This window comes from Pseudochaenichthys georgianus, chromosome 5 (assembly GCF_902827115.2).
Source record: "Pseudochaenichthys georgianus chromosome 5, fPseGeo1.2, whole genome shotgun sequence".
NCBI lineage: Eukaryota > Metazoa > Chordata > Actinopteri > Perciformes > Channichthyidae > Pseudochaenichthys > Pseudochaenichthys georgianus.
The window spans coordinates 33,168,361-33,187,768 of NC_047507.1; the positions used below are offsets into that span (position 1 = coordinate 33,168,361).

The 19,408-nt window shown below is 46.1% G+C and overlaps 1 protein-coding gene across 1 annotated transcript in view; it reads left to right on the forward strand.

Annotated features, from left to right (window-relative positions):
• The window catches only part of pnp4a (purine nucleoside phosphorylase 4a), a 35,444-nt gene that overhangs the window by 13,954 nt on the left and 2,082 nt on the right, over window positions 1–19,408 (forward strand). The window contains exons 4-5 of the mRNA XM_034082917.1: window positions 12,073–12,248; window positions 13,337–13,527. Of these exons, the coding sequence (XP_033938808.1) occupies window positions 12,073–12,248; window positions 13,337–13,527 (367 nt within the window). The remainder of the gene's footprint in view (window positions 1–12,072; window positions 12,249–13,336; window positions 13,528–19,408) is intronic.

Consider the following 19,408-nt stretch of genomic DNA (forward strand, 5'->3'; position numbering starts at 1 on the left):
CGGCCCCTCCTTCTCAACCTTTGAGGCACGTGACTGACGGCCCCTCCTTCTCAACCTTGGAGGCACGTGACGAGCTTCACAGATGATGCGTTGCATCCTGTTTCCGGGGTAGTAGTTCTGTTCTGTTAATCATAGCGTCAAAGTATTAACTATTTTAACATATTATATCTTATATTATTAATATATATATATATATATATATATATATATATATATATAATGATACCAGTAATATAATGATACCTTGAGGTCTGTGATGATGCTGAGTGATCTGTCGCCATGGCAACGGCATTTAAAAATGTAAAACTCAAATTAAACACATTAACAGCCTTCAAAGCATATTTTAATGTCTATTTGCATGTTAATTGCATCAATTATTTCAGCTATGACTTCAAGAAAGGGCCTTCATTTGTTTTTTAACGTACACCTTTTTAATTTTAATTTAATTTAAATTTCAGAGGCAATATTGTATATTTACTCACTTTTTACTGAAAAACATGTGATATAAATGAAATCATATCACATTATTTCCTACCAGTATTTTAAAAAATATATTAAAAAAGTGCCATCGTATTGACAAATTAATAGAATTGACAGGATAATATCAATGGTAATATAATACTGTGAACAGAGCCATTCCGCATGTACTTCTACTTTTGATACTTCGAGTACATTTAGCTGATAATACTTAATAATACTCTTTTACTTAAGAAACACTTTGAATTCAGGACTTTCAATTTTATTGAACACAGAAAGCAACAGACAAGACAGGACAAAATAATACACAGACAGATCGTGACAACTAATATATTTTGAGGCATTAGTGAACCTAATACAGCTGATTGTAACAGCTCCCCCCCAGCAGCGGTCACTCATGACCCCATCTCAAATGATGGTCTGCTTCTTTTGTGGAATCTCACAACCTCTTCATCCTAAAATATATTTGACAAAAGGGAGGTTAAATGTTTAACATTCACACTGGTTCAAGACTTTATTATTTGTGATTCAACAACTTCTACCTGCATTGCCTTTTCCTCCCGTCGCCTCTTGCAGTCTTGCGACCTCTCTTGTTCAGACCTTGGTGAATGAAAGACAAACATTTAAAAAAATGCATTCAAAATGATATAGTCAGGTTACAGTGTAACAAATAGTCTCAAGAATGCAAATGTAAATTGTAAAAATAAAGAAACGGCATGGGAACGTTTTTGAGGAGAACTAGGCACCACCAAGGCAAGGCAAGGCAAGGCAAGGCAAGGCAAGGCAAGGCAAGGCAAGGCAAGGCAAGGCAAGGCAAGGCAAGGCAAGGCAAGGCAAGGCAAGGCAAGGCAAGGCAAGGCAAGGCAAGGCAAGGCAAGGCAAGGCAAGGCAAGGCAAGGCAAGGCAAGGCAAGGCAAGGCAAGGCAAGGCAAGGCAAGGCAAGGCAAGGCAAGGCAAGGCAAGGCAAGTTTATTTATATAGCACCTTTCAGCACCAGGCAATTCAAGGTGCTTTACAAAAATGAAAGACATTCAGACAAAGGCATTTAAAAACAAACATTAAAAGAAAAACAAAAAATGAAAGACATTAAGAAAATGGCATTTAAAATCAGTCATTAAAAAGAAAAGCTAATAAAATAAACATTAAAAGATAAAAGTTACAGTGCAGTCTAAGATATGAATAGTTCATTTTTAATTTATTCTCAGAACCTCCCTTTGGAAATCTGAACATTTCCGTCCCGATTGTTAATTTAGACTGATTGTTTTCACCATGTTATGATCGCATGACATCCACAATCGGACCCTCAGGAGGGTGTACTAGCCCCCTACTCTGCTTTGCGTTCCATAACAAAGTCTTTAAGTGTTACCTGAACACCCCGTGTTACCAAAACACTATTTTTCACCAGTGCCTAATTTGCTGCATGTTTGTCTTGGAATATAAAAAGCACACAACCAGATGGGTCAACAACATATGTCCTGAAAAGTCTTGTATCCACAAGTGATATCAATGAAAAACTGAAATATGAAACCCTTATTTCTACATACCTCATTGAAATCAAATTGGGCTCTTGCCACAATGTAAAATGCGTACTGTAAATAAAGAAATAGTATATTATGTTAGGTTGTTGTGATGTTCATTGACAAATAATATTCCTCCGTGAATGTTGTTTTGGATATAAATACATCACAGCATGTCTCAAACTATGAGCAATAATGGAGTGCATAGCATGCTGAAAGCATTATACATTTGTATACATTATTATAAATAGGACTACTATATGTATACTGTACATCCAGTATCTTACCATCAAAACAAACACTCCACAGTTGTTCGAGAAACCTTGTCTTGGTAGGCCCTGTAGTGTGAAAAGTCAAAAGTGTGGTGCTGCAGTGAGCAGGTGAGATGGTAGAGGGAGCTGGGCAGGTGCTGTAAGTCGCCCTACAGTCACAGCTTTTGGCTCATGTGAATAGACATGCCGTAAAAAATGGCCCCTATTAATTATGGTCTGTGAGCAATAAAGACAATGCAAATGGCTTGCTGTTCTGCAGCTTAAGCCACACTTAACAATTGTGCACTCTGAAAACAAGAAACAATAGTAAAGTCAATAAGCTTGAAGACATTAAGCTCTCATTGTAAATAATGTGAAAATACAGACAGCACTAAAAAGAGCAATTTATTATACCTCTGTGCCTCACAGAAGAATGGCTTTTGGCATGGTATTCCACCTGAAGCCTCTGACCCTGGTATTGGCAGAACGGGCAGTGATAACTGCCAGAATTACCAATATACACTTTTGGGCTCCCATCATGGTGTAAATGTGTGATGTGTTTCTGGTCAAAGAAAATAAACACAAACAAAATGGTTAGGCAATAGGCAGGAATAAAATAAGCTGCATATACATTTATTTTGTAAAAATCGAATTGAAATATAGTTATCCATAGTTTTTTCAGGACTTTGCTTATACAGCAATCCTACTATTGCATAGTATAGTTATTAGTATTTCTCAAGTAGTGCAACAATAATATAAAGACTTTCCTAACGTTTTCAGGACTTTGCTTATACAGCAATCCTACTATTTTGAAGCAACACAAATGTAGTTCTATTTCGTCCCTACTGACCGCCAGAGGCGGTGCTTTAGCACTGGATATGTCCATCGCGCGCATGCGCAGCTCGAGTACCAATAACAACAAAGTCACCTGTGACCCACGTGACACCGGCTACATCAGCCGGTGTCGACAGAGGATCTGTTCCTTTTCATCTTCTCGCTGCGCGAGAGTACCTTGGCTACATTTTTTGTAGCCTACAGCGTTCGTTCATTCGGAACATTTGTTAAGGATTCTCTGCAAACAGCTGGCTGCGTGTAGCTTCGCGACTCATCCAGTCGGGGCCGCGGGATTACCCGTCCTCCAGGAGCTGCGGCTGGCTGCGCAGAGACTTCGTTCGGACAGGTTGGTGTCGGCTTGGTTGGCGACGGCAGTGTTTCTACTCCCTCTCCCAGCCTAGTTGTCCTGATTTCTGTCTGTTTGCTGAGTCTTTTGGTGACGGAGGTGTTTTCGCTCCCTCTCCCAGGAGTATTGCTGTGCTTTTGTACTGTTTTGGCCGCGGCGCTGAGCCAAACGTCATTAGCATTGAGCTAAACCTCATTAGCATTGAGCTAAACTTCATTAGCATTGAGCTAAACTTCATTAGCATTGAGCTAAACTTCATTGGCATTGAGCTGTACTGGCTAGTTAGCAGTAGCGAGCCACTCGGCGGACTCGGCGGACGCCGGGTTGAGCACCGGAGTTTCCCGTGCCGTTCTTTTTTCTTTAGCTACAGCTGGCATTCGCCTTTGATTTAGCGCTAAAGTTGCCGTGTTTATCCTGTTAAACAAGTAGCTGGTGAAGTCTGTGTTCCCACATCCGCTCCTGGTTACGCTGCATCTGGCGTTCGTCTTCAGTTTAACCAGTGAAGGCAGTGTTTGCGCCCCCGCTCCTGGTAGGCGCTAAACGGCCTGGTTTTTTCCGTTAAGCAGGTAGCTGGTGAAGGCTGTGCTCCCGCACCCGCTCCCGGTTACGCTGCGTCTGGCATTCGTCTGTAAATTAACCAGTGAAGGCAGTGTTCTCGCCCCCGCTCCTGGTAGACGCTAAACTGCCTGGTGTTTTCTGTTAAGCAGGTAGCTGGTGAAGGCTGTGTTCCCGCACCCGCTCCCGGTTACGCTGCATCTGGCATTTGTCTGTAAATTAACCAGTGAAGGCAGTGTTCTCGCCCCCGCTCCTGGTAGACGCTAAACTGCCTTCTGTTTTCTGTTTAGCAGGTAGCTGGTGAAGGCTGTGTTCCCGCACCCGCTCCCGGTTACGCTGCATCAGGCATTCGTCTGTAAATTAACCAGTGAAGGCAGTGTTCTCGTCCCCGCTCCTGGTAGACGCTAACTGCCTTGTGTTTTGGTTTAAGCAGGTAGCTGGTGAAGGCTGTGTTCCCGCACCCGCTCCCGGCTTCTCTGCATCTGGCTACCTACAGAATGGCTCATTCATGTAGCGCCTGTATGGCTTCTCTCGAGCCCGAGGACGGCCACGACCGTTGCCCCTCTTGCCTCGGCCTCGAGCATCTAAGGGAAGCTCTCACAGTAGGGGCCTGCATGAACTGTAGCTGCATGCCCCGGGCACTCAGAGTGGCTAGAATCACTGAGGTGGAACGTCTGGCGGCAGCCAACGGACACCTCTCTTGGTCACATCCTCCCCCAGATCAGTTCGACCGTCCCTGGCGACTTGAGGGAGCGATGGCCATGGGTGCACCCCCCAATAAGAGGACTAGGAACAGGCTGTCCTCTAGAGTGGATCAGCTAGCTACCGACATGGACACGATGAAGTCGCTCCTCGTGGCCCTTCAGCCGGGGCCCGGTATAGGGGCTGCTAGCGGGCCGCCTGCCCCTCCTTCGGTTGCTGCCCCTCCTTCGGTTGCCGCCCCTCCTTCGGTTGCCGCACCTCTGTACGAGGATGCCTTGTCGCTAGCGGCTTCGGCTAACCTCTTCAATGAAGAGACGGAGGACGAGGTCCCGCTCGAGGAGTTTTCCCTCTCCTCTGCTCAGGGGTCTCTGCAGGACGGGGAGGACGGCTCCATGGCGGCCATCATTTGTACAGCCTTGGCGCACCTGCAGATTCCGGTTCCGCAGGCCAACTTGGCTCCGGCTAGTGCCTTCTTCAGGCGTAACCCAGCCCGTGTCCCCCTCACCGTTCCTCCTTCAGAGGAGTACCTGAGGGAGCTCCAGGCATGCTGGAGGGACACCAGGGCCTTTAGCCGCACTGGTTCCGATGCCCGGACCTTGGCTGCCATGCAGGACCCGGCGAGGGCGGGGCTGGGTGGCATGCCACCCATTGAGCCTGCCATCGCCTCCCTGATTCTGGCTCCTGACGAGGCTTTAAGGCCTGAGGTCAGGTGCCCTCAGCCTCAGTGCAGGGTCACGGATGGGCTGCTCTGTAGGGCCTACGACGCAGCGGCACGCATGGGTCGTATCGGGAACTCCCTCTCCCATCTAATGCTGGCCGTCTCCGCCTCGCTGCAGCAGGCTCCGGCCGAGCCTTCTTTGCTGGGCCTCAGCGATGCATCACTGCAGGCCTTTGCCCTAATGACTAGGGAATTGGGACGAGTTATGTATTTTCTGGTACAGACTCGTCGCCAGGTTTGGCTGGCCCAGTCACCACTGACGGAGACATGTAGGAGGGTCCTACGTAGCGTGCCAGTCGAGCCAGGGGAGCTGTTTGGGTCAGCTGCCCTGGAGACACTGGAGCGCGCTGCCCAAGCGAGGCAGACCAGGCAGCAGCTCTCGGGTCTTCGCAGTCCCGCGGCCGCTCCCGGCAGGCCCAGGGGCCGCTCTAGCAGCCGCGCTCAGCCACCGGCTTACTGGGGTGGTCGGCAGAGTTCCCAGCGGCCCACTCAACCGGCCAATGACTTTCGTGCCCCAGGTCGCCTGGCTTCCAGGCGGCCTCGCGCTTCAGAGCCTTACCTTACCTCGTCGGCTGGTTTTCCCAGCAGCAGCTCAGCTACTGGGCTGCCTGTATTTCCGACCCCTGGGTGGTTTCCACACTAACCCGGGGCTACGAGTTGCAGTTCCAACGCCGGCCCCTAGCCTTCGGCCGGGTCAGAATGACAGTTGTCAAGGACCCGGCGAAGGCCTTAGCGCTAGCCCAAGAGTTGTCCGTCCTCTTGGCCAAAGGCGCAATCGAGCCAGTGGACCCCCTGCGTCAGAGCGGGGGGTTCTACTCGACGTACTTTCTTGTGAGCAAGAAAGTTGGCGGATTCCGTCCAGTTCTGGACCTCAGAGGAATCAACAGATTCCTGAGGGTACTACCCTTCCATATGCTAACCACAGCAGACACCCTTCGTGTTGTCACACAGGGGGAGTGGTTCACAACCGTGGACTTGAGGGACGCCTACTTCCACGTGCCAATTGCATCCCATCACCGGAGGTTCTTGAGGTTCGCCTTTCAGGGTCGACATTATCAGTTTCGGGTGCTTCCCTTTGGTCTCTCCCTCTCCCCAAGGGTGTTCACCAGGGTTGTTGCGGCAGCACTCGCTCCCCTGCAGGCACAGGGCATGAAGGTCCTGCCATACCTGGACGACTGGCTGGTTTGCGCGCCGTCCCGGGCCCAAGGGGCCCAGGATACGGCGCGCCTCTCATCCCAGGTTGCCCGGTTGGGCCTGACAGTGAACACCGGGAAGAGTTGCCTGGACCCTTCCCAGCAGGTCACTTATCTGGGGATGGTCCTAGATTCGGTCACCATGAGGGCCTACTTGACACCTCGTCGTGTGGACGACATTTCCCACCATCTTCGCATCTTCAGACTAGGCAAGAGGGTGCCTTACATACAGTTCCTCCGGCTCTTAGGCAGACTGACAGCTGCCTCAGCCGTCGTGCCCTTGGGCCTGTTGTCACTGCGCCCCATGCAGATGTGGCTGAACAGCCGTCACTTGGACGCCAAGCGGCACAGGCACAAGAGAGTCAGGGTGTCTCAGCGGTGCCTCCACTCTATGTCCCGCTGGAGGGACAGGGCCTATCTCCTGAGGGGTGTGCCCATGGGCACCATCCCATCCCGCCGGGAGACTGTCACTGTGGATGCGTGTCTCTCGGGGTGGGGTGCGGTGTGGCAGGGCAGGACTGTGCAGGGTCAGTGGTCTGCCCAGGAAGGTGCACGCCATATCAATGTGCTGGAGCTTCGAGCGGTGTTGCTCGCACTCATGCACTTTTTACCCCAACTGGCGGGCAGGCATGTGCTCGTTCGTTCGGACAACATGTCCGCAGTTGCCCAAATCAACCACCAGGGGGGCGCCAGGTCCGCACAGCTGCTCCGCGTTTCGCAGAGCCTCTTGCCTTGGGCGCTCCCCCGCCTCACCAGTCTGCGGGCAGTTTTTCTGCCAGGGGACCTGAATCAGGTCGCAGATTTCCTCTCACGGCGCAAGCCTCGGGGGAGTGGAGGCTTCACCCGGAGGTGGTGGAGATAATTTGGAGCCTCTTCGGCAGGGCCGAGGTGGACCTCTTTGCCTCGGAAGAGTCGAGGCACTGCCCCCTCTGGTTCTCCTGGTCGGAGGTGACCAGCCCATTGGGTCAGGATGCCCTGGCGCACGACTGGCCGGACACTCTCCTGTATGCCTTCCCGCCGTTGCCTCTGATACTTCAGACGCTTCAGAGGGTCCTTACCCAGGGGCACAGGCTCCTTCTAGTCGCCCCCCGCTGGCCGGGGAGAGTCTGGTTCCCACTGCTACGCAGTCTCTGCGGCAGCCCACCGTGGCGTCTCCCCGACAGGAAGGACCTCCTGTCACAGCTCAAGGGTCAGATCTGGCATCCCGACCCTCGCCGCCTTCAGCTCTGGGTTTGGCCTCTGCAGGGCCCAACCCACTGTTGAGCGGTGTCACGGCATCTGTCAGGGAAACTATCCTGAATGCCAGAGCTCCATCCACTCGGGCACAGTATGAGTGCAAATGGAGGCTCTTCTCCCACTGGTGTGTGAGTAAGGCTGAGAATCCGGGACATTGCTCCGTGGCCACCATTTTAGAGTTTCTGCAGTCCCTTCTGGATAGTGGACGTTCTCACTCCACTTTGAAGGTGTATATGGCTGCTATCTCTGCCCGACATGTCGGAGTCGATGGCGCCACAGTGGGGCGCCACAGGTTGGTGTCCCTCTTTCTAAGAGGGGCTCTACGGCAGCGCCCCCCTAGCACCCCAAGGGCCCCGGCTTGGGACCTGCCCCTAGTGTTGGATGCACTATCATCTCCTCCCTTCGAACCCTTGGCCCAGGTCGGGCTTAAATGGCTGTCCCTGAAGGCAGCATTTCTGCTTGCCATAACCTCAGGGAAGCGAGTCGGAGAGCTTCATGCCCTCTCCGTAAGCAGTACATGCCTGAGGCGGAACTCCGATGGCTCGGGTGTCACCCTCTGGCCGAATGTGGCGTTCTTGCCCAAGGTGCTTCCACTAGCCCACTCCAATCGGCCTATCCAGCTGGCACGCTTTAACATTCCACAGGAGAACGGCACACCTGAGTTGCTGTGCCCTGTGCGTGCCCTGAGGGCGTATATTGATGCTACGGCCTGTATACGACAGTCAGAGCAGCTCTTCGTTTGCCATGGCGGCACTAGGAAGGGTCGTGCTCTCTCGAAGCAGCGGCTGTCCCACTGGGTGGTGGATACCATCACATGTGCCTATGGGGCCAGTGGCCGCCCCCCGCCATCAGGGGCCAGATGCCACTCTACAAGAGGCGTCTCAACATCGTGGGCTGCCCTAAGAGGGGTGCCCCTGGAGACCATCTGCGCCGCAGCGTCATGGGCGTCTTCTGGCACATTCTCCAGGTGCTACCGGGTCAATGTCGCCACTCCTCACCCCCTGGGGGTGGTCTTGTGGCCAAGCTCCGCTGCTTCCAACTAGGTGAGTAAGTGCTTGGATTCTTCATGACATGGTTGGTATAGGTCATCCAGTGCTAAAGCACCGCCTCTGGCGGTCAGTAGGGACGAAATAGAACGATAGTTACGGCTGTAACTACGGTTCTATGAGTCCCGGATGACCGCCAGAGTTTCCTGTCACTCAGAATTCTTGTGTGCTCGCGAGAAGATTCTGGGAACAGATCCTCTGTCGACACCGGCTGATGTAGCCGGTGTCACGTGGGTCACAGGTGACTTTGTTGTTATTGGTACTCGAGCTGCGCATGCGCGCGATGGACATATCCAGTGCTAAAGCACCGCCTCTGGCGGTCATCCGGGACTCATAGAACCGTAGTTACAGCCGTAACTATCGTTTTACTTAAAGGTGACATGTCATGCTTTTCCGGTTATTACCCGTCCCCTTGTGTGTTATGAAGGTTTGTATGCATGTAAACGGTCTGCAGAGTCAAAACCCTCAAAGTACACCCTGTAGGGAGTAAAACTCTAACACAGAAAATACCTCCCCAAAACGCCTCGTTGGAGATACGTCATTGTCCATTTGATTCTTCCGGGGACATCATGATGTCATGTCGTCCCCGGAACGAAATGGACCAATCCGTGGAGCCGTTACGTTACGTCCGCGGAGCCGTTACGTTAAGCCTGCGCTGATTGGTCCAAATTGACCAATCCACGGACTTCCTCACACACTCAGTGCAGGCAGCTCAGCTGATCTCTCCTGCCTGGCTGCAGGCTGATAACAGACAGTTGGGATCGCGGTGAAATTCTCTCTGCAGACCCATTCTCACAGCGTTTATCAACCTTGTTCTTACTCAATATCAAGCCACACTTATTGTTTTTACTTCGGCTGTGACTTTGTGTGTGCTCAGGGTGAGTTTGGCTGTGTTTCGCTGTGTATCGCTAAACAAGGAAATCACACCTCCACGGAACTCAGCGCGATTCACAACATCCCGACTGGTCCCGACCAATTGGAGCACACTGGGCTCACAGGGAGGGGGGGGGGGCAAGAGCTGCAACGAGCCGTTTAGTGGAGAGAGTGAATACTGCTGAATACACATACTTTACAGAGATGCATATGCGAAACCAATGTGAGTTTGGAAAATTGCACAGTATAAATCTATTCTAGTAGACCTCAACAATGGAATTATGATCAGTGGAAATGGCCATGACATGGGACCTTTAAAATCAACACATTTTAAACCGCAGCAAAAACAAATAGTTAATTTATTCAGGGAAACGACAGCAAATAAGTGAGACTTAAAATAATATAAAGACTTTCCTAAAGTTTCAGGACTTTGCTTATACAGCAATCCTACTATTTTGAAGCAACACAAATGTAGTTTTACATTCAATCAACACATTTTAAACCGCAGCAAAAACAAATAGTTAATTTATTCAGGGGTACTTACCTACATCGTACTCTGATGCTATGATTAACAGAACAGAACTGCTACCCCGGAAACCGGATGTCACGTGCCTCAAAGGTTGAGAAGGAGGGGCGTCCCGTCACGTGCCTCAAAGGTTGAGAAGGAGGGGCGTTGAGGCTCCGCCCATATTGAGCTCCTGCCCATCTTGAGGTACTGCGCACTGCAGTGAGGGGCTTGTTAAAAGAAATAGTATAAAAAGATGAATATTTCAAAAAGTATGACATATTTTGAAAAAGTTGAAAGTTTCACATCGATTGCTGAAAAGGCTGAATAGTTTAATATTTGAATGGTTTCTGTAGCTGAAAGTATGCTGAAGTTATGGAGAGCCAATATATTGGCTGAAATAAGAAGGGGAAGAATAAAGATCCGAAGAACTATAGTGAAATGCTATAAATAGCATTCGCACTAATAAAGATTCGAAGAACTATAGTGGAATGCTATAAATAGCATTCACACTAATTAGTTCATGAGAACCTTTTTACCCCCATTTCCGTCCCTGCTAGAGAGCAGGTACTTTCGTGGGAGAAAAAGGTTCCCATGTCTGATTGGCTGGGCGGAATGCAAACCACGCCCCGTAAAACTCCCAAAAAGTTTTGTGAAGCCGCCATTTTATTATCCTCGCATTAGCATTATTATCATTAGCATTAGCCCAGCGCAGAAACGCAGAGAGACTAACTTATGGCAACACAACATAAAACATGGGAGCGGTGGAGATGAGGAGGTGTCGGCGTTCTGGCGATTTACTCATGAGAACTAAAGAGTTCTCATTAACTAAGTTCTGATGAACCTTTGTGGGAAAAGTACTGCGGTGTGAAAGCGCCTAATGTATCAAGGTTTTATTCTGTCTTCTGTGATTCTTCCTAATGTGTAAAAGTGCAGCACAAAATACTCCTTGAATCTAAACCTAATACTAACTTAAACTCAAGACTTTTAACTCAATCCAGCCCTCACAAAGACAAACACAAGAGCACACACTCATCAGGTTCAGTTCAGTACAATTTATTTTAGTAATTTCGCCACTGGTAACAGCTGTTAGATCAGTATCACACTTTTCACCATTTCAGTGTTTCAATGTTTAATTTTGTTAACACAAAATAAATATAAACATACAAATAAAAATGACTAGATAAATTCTTCACAGGGGAGCATTGTACACGTACAATTTAGCAAACCTCGGTATTACACACATACATTTTTTTGTAATCAGCAGAATGAGACTGAACCTGTAACGTGGTGTGTGTGTGTGTGTGTGTGTGTGTGTGTGTGTGTGTGTGTGTGTGTGTGTGTGTGTGTGTGTGTGTGTGTGTGTGTGTGTGTGTGTGTGTGTGTGTGTGTGTGTGTGTGTGTGTGTGTGTGTGTGTGTGTGTGTGTGTGTGTGTGTGTGTGTGTGTGTGTCCACATTTGTGAACCTGGCTCCGGTCATGCATGAGTTAGTCACATGCAGCCTTTTAGCAGACTGTTCAATGCTGCTATTGTTTCCCGTTATCAGACACACACACACACACACACACACACACACACACACACACACACACACACACACACACACACACACACACACACACACACACACACACACACACACACACACACACACACACACACACACACACACACACACACACTCACAGACTCTGTATGCTATGCTGATGATACCTGACTGTCCTCTAGTTGGCGCTCTATAGAAGCTCTGCCCAACACATTTTTTTCATTTACATTACAAAGGTTTTGAAAGAAATATCTGTCTCTGTCTGTTAATCAGACGACATTTCCAGTGCGAGTCTTCAAGCTGTTAGGGGTGGAGACTCTGATTGTGACAAACGCTGCCGGTTCATTGGCTGACGGCCTCCGACCCGGTGACATCATGATCATTAAAGACCACGTTAACTTCCCCGGGCTGGTCGGCATGAACCCGCTGTTCGGACCCAACGACGACAAGTGAGAAACGTGTATATACTTTTTTTAATATACTGAACAGATTGTTATGCTGTGCGTTTTGAATCCATTGTGCATACAATGGTAGTTGGTGCATATATTTTGACTTAGATACTCTGTGGCATTTGATCCGCTACTGTGTCAAATTTATAGTGACCTGACTGCATTAACAGCATTTCGATCTGATATGGTATCAGTTTAACACGGTACTGTATTACTCCTACAGGGAGTTATATCCAGTCATGCATGTAGTGAGGTTCAAGTTTATAGCGACCATATTATTCATATCTCAGGTATTACTCATTAAATTACATACTTCTTCACCTATATTTTCCTTGTTCTTAAAAAAAAAAGGGGTTGATGTATTGGACAGATTTCCTGGTTTCAACTATTATCTAATTAAAAGTATGAAGGCCTGCGGGCCACAGATTAATATTCTCCATGAATATATAAATGTCAAAAGTAAAAATATTTGTCACTCTGGCCCTTTTTATTGTTTCATATTTTCATGTTGCTTGTTAAAGGGGACCTATCATGCAAAATGCATTTTTGTACGTCTTTTATACATGAATATGTGTCCCCGGTGTGTCAGGGAACTCACCAAGTGTCAGAAAACACAACCCTCTCTCTTTTCCTCCATACCCAAATCTCTAAAAACGGGGCTGCAACGGAGCTGATTATTATTTGAATTTTTCTGACGTCAGAAAAGGAGTGCTCCGCCTATATGGGCAACTCTCCACCTATCAAGGGGAATGAGAGACCGCTCGAAAGCGCTGGAGACACTGTAGTACATATGCCAGGCCTGTAAGTGGCGCTGTAGTCTGCCACAAAAGCAGAATCAGCCCTTGCAAAAACAGGGCTGGAAAAGAGCAAATAGAGCGAAATGAGGCATGGCTAAAATGCATGATCTGTTTGGTATTTTGAAAAAAAGACTTCACAGACATGTTTTATATAGGTATGGCGCTACAATATATGTTTCAAATATAGCATGACAGGTCCACTTTAACTTAGCTGTCACAGTAACATTTTGAAGTGTGCTGCTTTGCGGTTGTTTTTATTTCAGTTGTTGTTTATCGTTTTGTTGTGTTCAGGTTCGGACCTCGTTTCCCGGCGATGTCTGGTTGCTATGACAAAGGTCTGCGCAGCTCAGCGATGGAGATCGGGAAGCAGCTGGGCGTGTCCAAGCTCATGCAGGAGGGCGTGTACGCCATGGTGGGAGGGCCCAACTTTGAATCCATCGCTGAGGCCCGGCTGTTGCACCGACTGGGAGTGGACGCTGTCGGTAAGATGTCAAAAACACTCAAATCACCATGATTCATCTTTTCTCAAAGCCTTTCAGGTAAATAAAAAATATATACGGGTTCATCCTCTGAGGACCAGGAAGTCTTCTCTGAATTTATAACTCCTCGATTTATGATAGTGTCTGCATTAAATTCATGTTTTCTCTTGTGTTGAAAATATCACGGACACCGATTTTCAGTCAGTTGGTTCGTAACCATAACTGCAACATAAATGCAACTTTTGAGAGCAATTACAACTAAAATAAGTCTAAAATATTCTATATATTTCACATGGCACTGTACAAGAAAGTTCGAGGTAGTATTCAAATCCACAGTATGTCAAAATACCAACAAAAAAATAAATGAAATGTTTTGAGGCTTTGTAGAAATTATTTTGTGAAGGTATGTACAATTAGTATGAAAATGTGCATTTGTCTTAAAAACAAAAGTACTCAATGCAGAACATTTTAGAAAATCTCCACATTTTTAAGATAAATTAAAGTAATCAAAAGAAAAAAAGCAAATCCTCACATTTTAGCAGTCCTGAATGTCATAAAATGTCCTGAATAATGTTAATAAATACTCAGGACCTTAAATCGTGCTTATGTTTAGTTCCTGAGAAAATGTACATTGTTTAATTACTGGCAGGGACACCATGGCTGGTAACGTCTGGTAATGAAAAGTAAACATTTATGTTGATACTACAGTGAAAGAAATTCAAAAATAAAAACGGTGACCCAGTGAACCTGCAGCTTAATAGAGTGGTGCAGTGACGAGTCCTAAAACCCGGAAGTGAGTTAGCATTTTACCACTACGGGTTCCCTCGTCTCAGAGTCAATGGGATTTCTCCATAGGATTTTGGAAAATAGCTGGAAATAAGGTCTGTGGTTGACACAAATTGAAGAGACAGATCACGTTTTGTTCTACGACATTAAATACATCAGCAGTGACCCCACTGGGGATTTTTGAAGAGTTTGCGTGTCTGAAAAACGATGGTTGTTAACATGTGGCTGAATAGGACTACAGAAGTTGTTGAGGACGTTGTACGTCATTACGCCGAACATGTAAACACTCCCGCTAAGTTTGTTTGCCCCTGTTCTGCTTGAAAGCAAGTACCTGCGCTCTTGCAAACTGTTAAAACAAATACTTCAACTTAAGTTGGCGTGACGTTGAAGTCGTGCGACCCTATTGTAGTTCGTTTATAGCATAACGTTAGCATTTTGCTTCTGCTTTTTATGATTCGAAATTATAGAAGTCGGGTAGACATGTTGATATTATCCGGCTGAACAAAACGTACATTTATCAAACAGGTTCGTTTTCCACAGACCTTATTTTGAGCTATTTTCCAAAATCCTATGGAGAAATCCCATTGCTTTTTTGTCGAGGGAACCCATGCGCAGCTTACTTCGGCTAAATACGTCATCCTTGCACCACAGTATAGAGTGGCGAAGTCCCTTCCCTTCCAGTGGACCTCCATGGGACCTTATTTCGGAAAAATTATGTATTGAAGTCAATGGAGAGAGAAAGATTATTTTTCGATCCCGTTTTAATTGTGCCACGAATTACACATATGATGTTTGTCAATTTAAAAGATAATTTTGCAAGTCAAAAAAAAAATGTGTCGTAAAACTGTGAAGTAACACATTTGTGACCCGCTCTATCGAAATCAGTCGGAAGTCGCAACAGCTCATTTCAAAATAAACGTGGATTTGCGTAAAAAACAATTTGGGTGTTTTGTTTGATTTTAAATAAACAAAATCTTGGCTTTCAGAATATATGAAACTTTTATTTCCAAACTCACACCATAAATACATTCTTTAAGCTTGTAAAGGGAAGATGACAGGCAATCTGCTCTTCCGCAGCACCACCCCCCCTCCCTCCGGCTGACATTATGAATGTAAGCGTAGAGCAGTGGCAGCGCCAGAGATTTTCTCTAGGGGGTGCTGTGGGGTAGCTTGACGTTTCATAGAGGGTGCTCAAACATTAAGGGTTTCCCATTAATGCACCAGCGCTACAGTTACATTTTCTACTGCAACACTACCCACACACACACGCACACAGTGCACCCGCGACTGTAACAATGAAGGCTCGATAATCAGCTCACGGCATATAGGTGTAAGCAGGGGTAAAGTGCTATTTTTACAAGTGGGGAGTGGACCTCACGTCCTCTAGGAGGGTCCTCACCTCCTCTAGTGGGGTCCGGGGGCATGCTCCCCCGGGAAGATTTTTTTTTAAATATTGAAGTTAAAAGCATCAATCTGGTGCACTTTGAGAGCAACATTAAGAGATCTATGGATACATCTCTCATCACCCATATGAAACAGAACTGTAAACAGATTTTCTATTTCTTCATAGACATTTTACAAATCACTCCCCTTTTAAAACAAACCGTTTGAGACCCACTGAGATAACTAGACTAAAGTTAACTAAACACTGAGAGAGTCCTTTACTTCACCGGAGCTGAGGTTACCTGAGACTCTCCGTCTGACAGGAGAGAGTTCTCCCTCCACCTTGTTGTTGAAAAAGCTCCTTATACCCGTTAGCTTGGCTGGCTAGCACCAGATGCTAACCACAATGATCTCCGGTAGATACTTGGTAGATACCTACCGGTGCGCGAGCTCTCTCGCTCGCGCACGCACACAAAATGGCTCGGGCCACACACACACACAGAGCAGAGCTTGAATGAAACACAGAGACCCAGAAGAAAGCTACTTGTACTCACGAGGCCTATTATGTGCAGAATCCCTCTGTTTTGATTGAGTGTCCACACGTGGATGTTTAAGAACTAAAAAACGATAATCTTTTCACTTTGCTGTTAGCAAATCATTTGGCGCTCTAGCTAACAGGAAGTCACTCAAGTGTCACAAAGTAATGGGTAGGTCAAAAATCGAATGGGTGCTGGCCATTGGCCTAATCATATCACCTGTGTTGGCTTTATGTTTTTGGTCAAACATTTGTTTGTTTCACATTTGCATTGATGTAATCAATAATTTTTCTAATTTAATTTAATAAAAATAATAATAATAATTTTCGAAAAAAGAACAAAAAAAACACATATTTCTTGGGGGTGCTTAGGGGGTGCTTTGGCAATCCTGGGGGTGCTTCAGCACCCCCTAGCTCCCCCCTGGCGCCGTCCCTGGCGTAGAGTAATCATAAATAACACTAGCAGGGTCCGTTACAGTTTGTTTTAATCTGATTTCAATTAAACAAAGTCTTGGCTTTCAGAATATTAAACTTTTTTCGGCAAATTCAGATGATAAATACAACTTTGAAGCTTGTAACGGCATAATTACAAGCGGAGACTGGAGTAATTTAACGTCACAGCAGGCATAACAACAGCCGGTGTTTCTCGTGAGGGTTTTCCCCGGGAAACAAACGCAATACACACAAACGCAAAATTACAAACACACACACGTATACACACACACACTCGTGAGCTTCTCCCAGACCAGTAATCCAAACGAAAATATCTTCCCTCCGTAGTATTTTGATCATTTGCTCCGCTAAATAATCAATCAGATCGATGGATTCCAGAGAAGAGAAAACTTTGAAGGCCTTTTTCTCAAAATGATGACTCTGTGACAGTCATTATAGAATGTGACATATTTCGCTTAATATTTGGAGTACAAAAACAATCCTGATATCATTAGAAAGCTAGGAATATCCTCTTTCCAACAGTGTATACAACTCAAAATGTGTCTTCGGGTCAATGCGACTGATTTCGATAGAGCAGGTCACATTTGTTTGTGTGAAACGCTGAATGAACTACATCTCCGGTCTAGCAGAACAACACACGTCACCAAGATGGCCGTCACTACTGTCTTCTCAACAAAAGGATTGACTACCCTCACTATCACCACAATGAAACACGTCCAGAAGAATGTCATGCAAAGCTGCCTGCCTTCCTTTGATTCTCTCTGAACTGCCTGGTCTTTTTCATTTTTAATGTCAACCATTTGTGCAGATAGCGTGAAGTAGAAAAGATCGCAGATGCTAATGTAGCGTTAGCATTTCTCCCCTGGGCTTGAATTGTGTATTATAGAATGATCACACCGGTGTGACAGTACTCTTCAAAGGGTTCACGAAATATGACTACTACTCTTACTGTTTAACATTTTGGGTTACTTGATGTTACTTCATGTTAAGGCTAATACAAATGACAAGGCTGTAATGCTAACTAACGTGCTAGCTACTAGCTAGGTAGCTAACTTGATCCAGCCACTCCTGGTCCTTTCATCAGACGGGAAGCGAAAGAACAAGCAAGACCCAGCGCCATATAGATAGAAGAGTTACGACACCGGAAGTCCAAAAACGGTTATCGTCACGTGGTTCATGTAGACGAGGATCGTTCCCCGGAAGTTCATGGCGGGCAATGTGAATGCATTGATAACAGGAGATAGAACTACGATTTTTGGTAATCATTAGTGAATAAAGGTTTTGATTTGCAATATTTATACAACAAATCGATATGTGTATGTATTTACATCAATATGTTTTAAAAAATAAAATCGAATTTGCTAATATTAAGTGATAATATTAGGATTAGTGTGAACAACTAGTTTACATGTTACTAACAGTGCCTTGTTAAAGAGCCTGTTGCTGTTTATTTATAGCTTTGAATTCTTTCAAACCAATATTATCTTCTTAAACTTGTATGGTAGTCAGGAGCATCACTTTCTAATGTTTATTGATACATTTAGAGGGAGGGGATCTAAAGTAATGCTTTAAAATTCAGATTGGATTCATTTCTACCATTTTCTTAAATTCATGGTAGTGTCAGTAATCCCATGGTAATTGAGGACACAAGTTATCTAAATGACTAATGTCATCTTTATGGTTTTCAGAAAGGACAGGAGACCGACAGGTGACTATCAAAGGACTAGCAGCAGCAGCAGCAGCAGCATGATGATGATGATGATGTTAAATGTGTTGTTTTAGGAACATCCATTGCAAATACATGGAGTTCAATAAACATTGAATAGCATATCATGCAGTTTGTCGGTGCCTTTTCCTCCGTGTTGTCCTGGTTTGCTGTGCTGCCTCCTAGTCGCCACCATGGTTTGCTGTGCTGCCTCCTAGTAGCCACCATGGTTTGCTGTGCTTCCTGGGGATGCTCCAATCGCTCAGAGAAAGGAGTACGAATGTACGGCTTCCCCACTGACACAGAGCGGAGGAAAAAATGGCTGGCTTAAGTCAGCAGGAGCAATTTCACGACCAACAGCAACAAAATATGTGATGTAATTATATACAAACACTGCATTTGCACTTTTTCACCAAACGAAAACCACACCATTGGGAAAGCTTAATGTTTTGTTTAATACAAAAAAACAGGGAAAGGCTTGAAAAACACTGAGAGTTGAGACTCAGGGTGCAGGGTGAGGGTCTCAGTGCAGGTATTCAGGCTCCATTGAATCCCCCTCTGGTTCTTGTGCTGAAAGAGGGAGTAACAGACAGGAGAAAGGGTTATACACACCTATATAGCACACCTATTGCCTTGGGGAGATAAGGTGTTTACTTATATAAAACAGTAGTATTAAACGTACCTTGTGTTTTCACTCTCACTTAAGTCCCTCTCCCTTTGCCATCAATCCAAAATCAGCTGAGCTGCAACATTATACAGACAGGTAATAATCAACAGAATTACAAGGACACAATATGGCTCTGATAAAAACACTCACTCTTACACGCACCAAAGTTATATTTATCTAATATTTAACTCCCTCCACTCCCGCATACAATCCCGTTTAGAAGCCCCTCTTCTCTAATTCAACATGTTGGACGAAATGACATTAAGAGAACGGAATTTACAATTAAAAGGCTGTTCAACGTGTGTTGCTAACTTGCTTCGGTATGCTAGCTTAATCTGTTATCTGTAAACGTTCC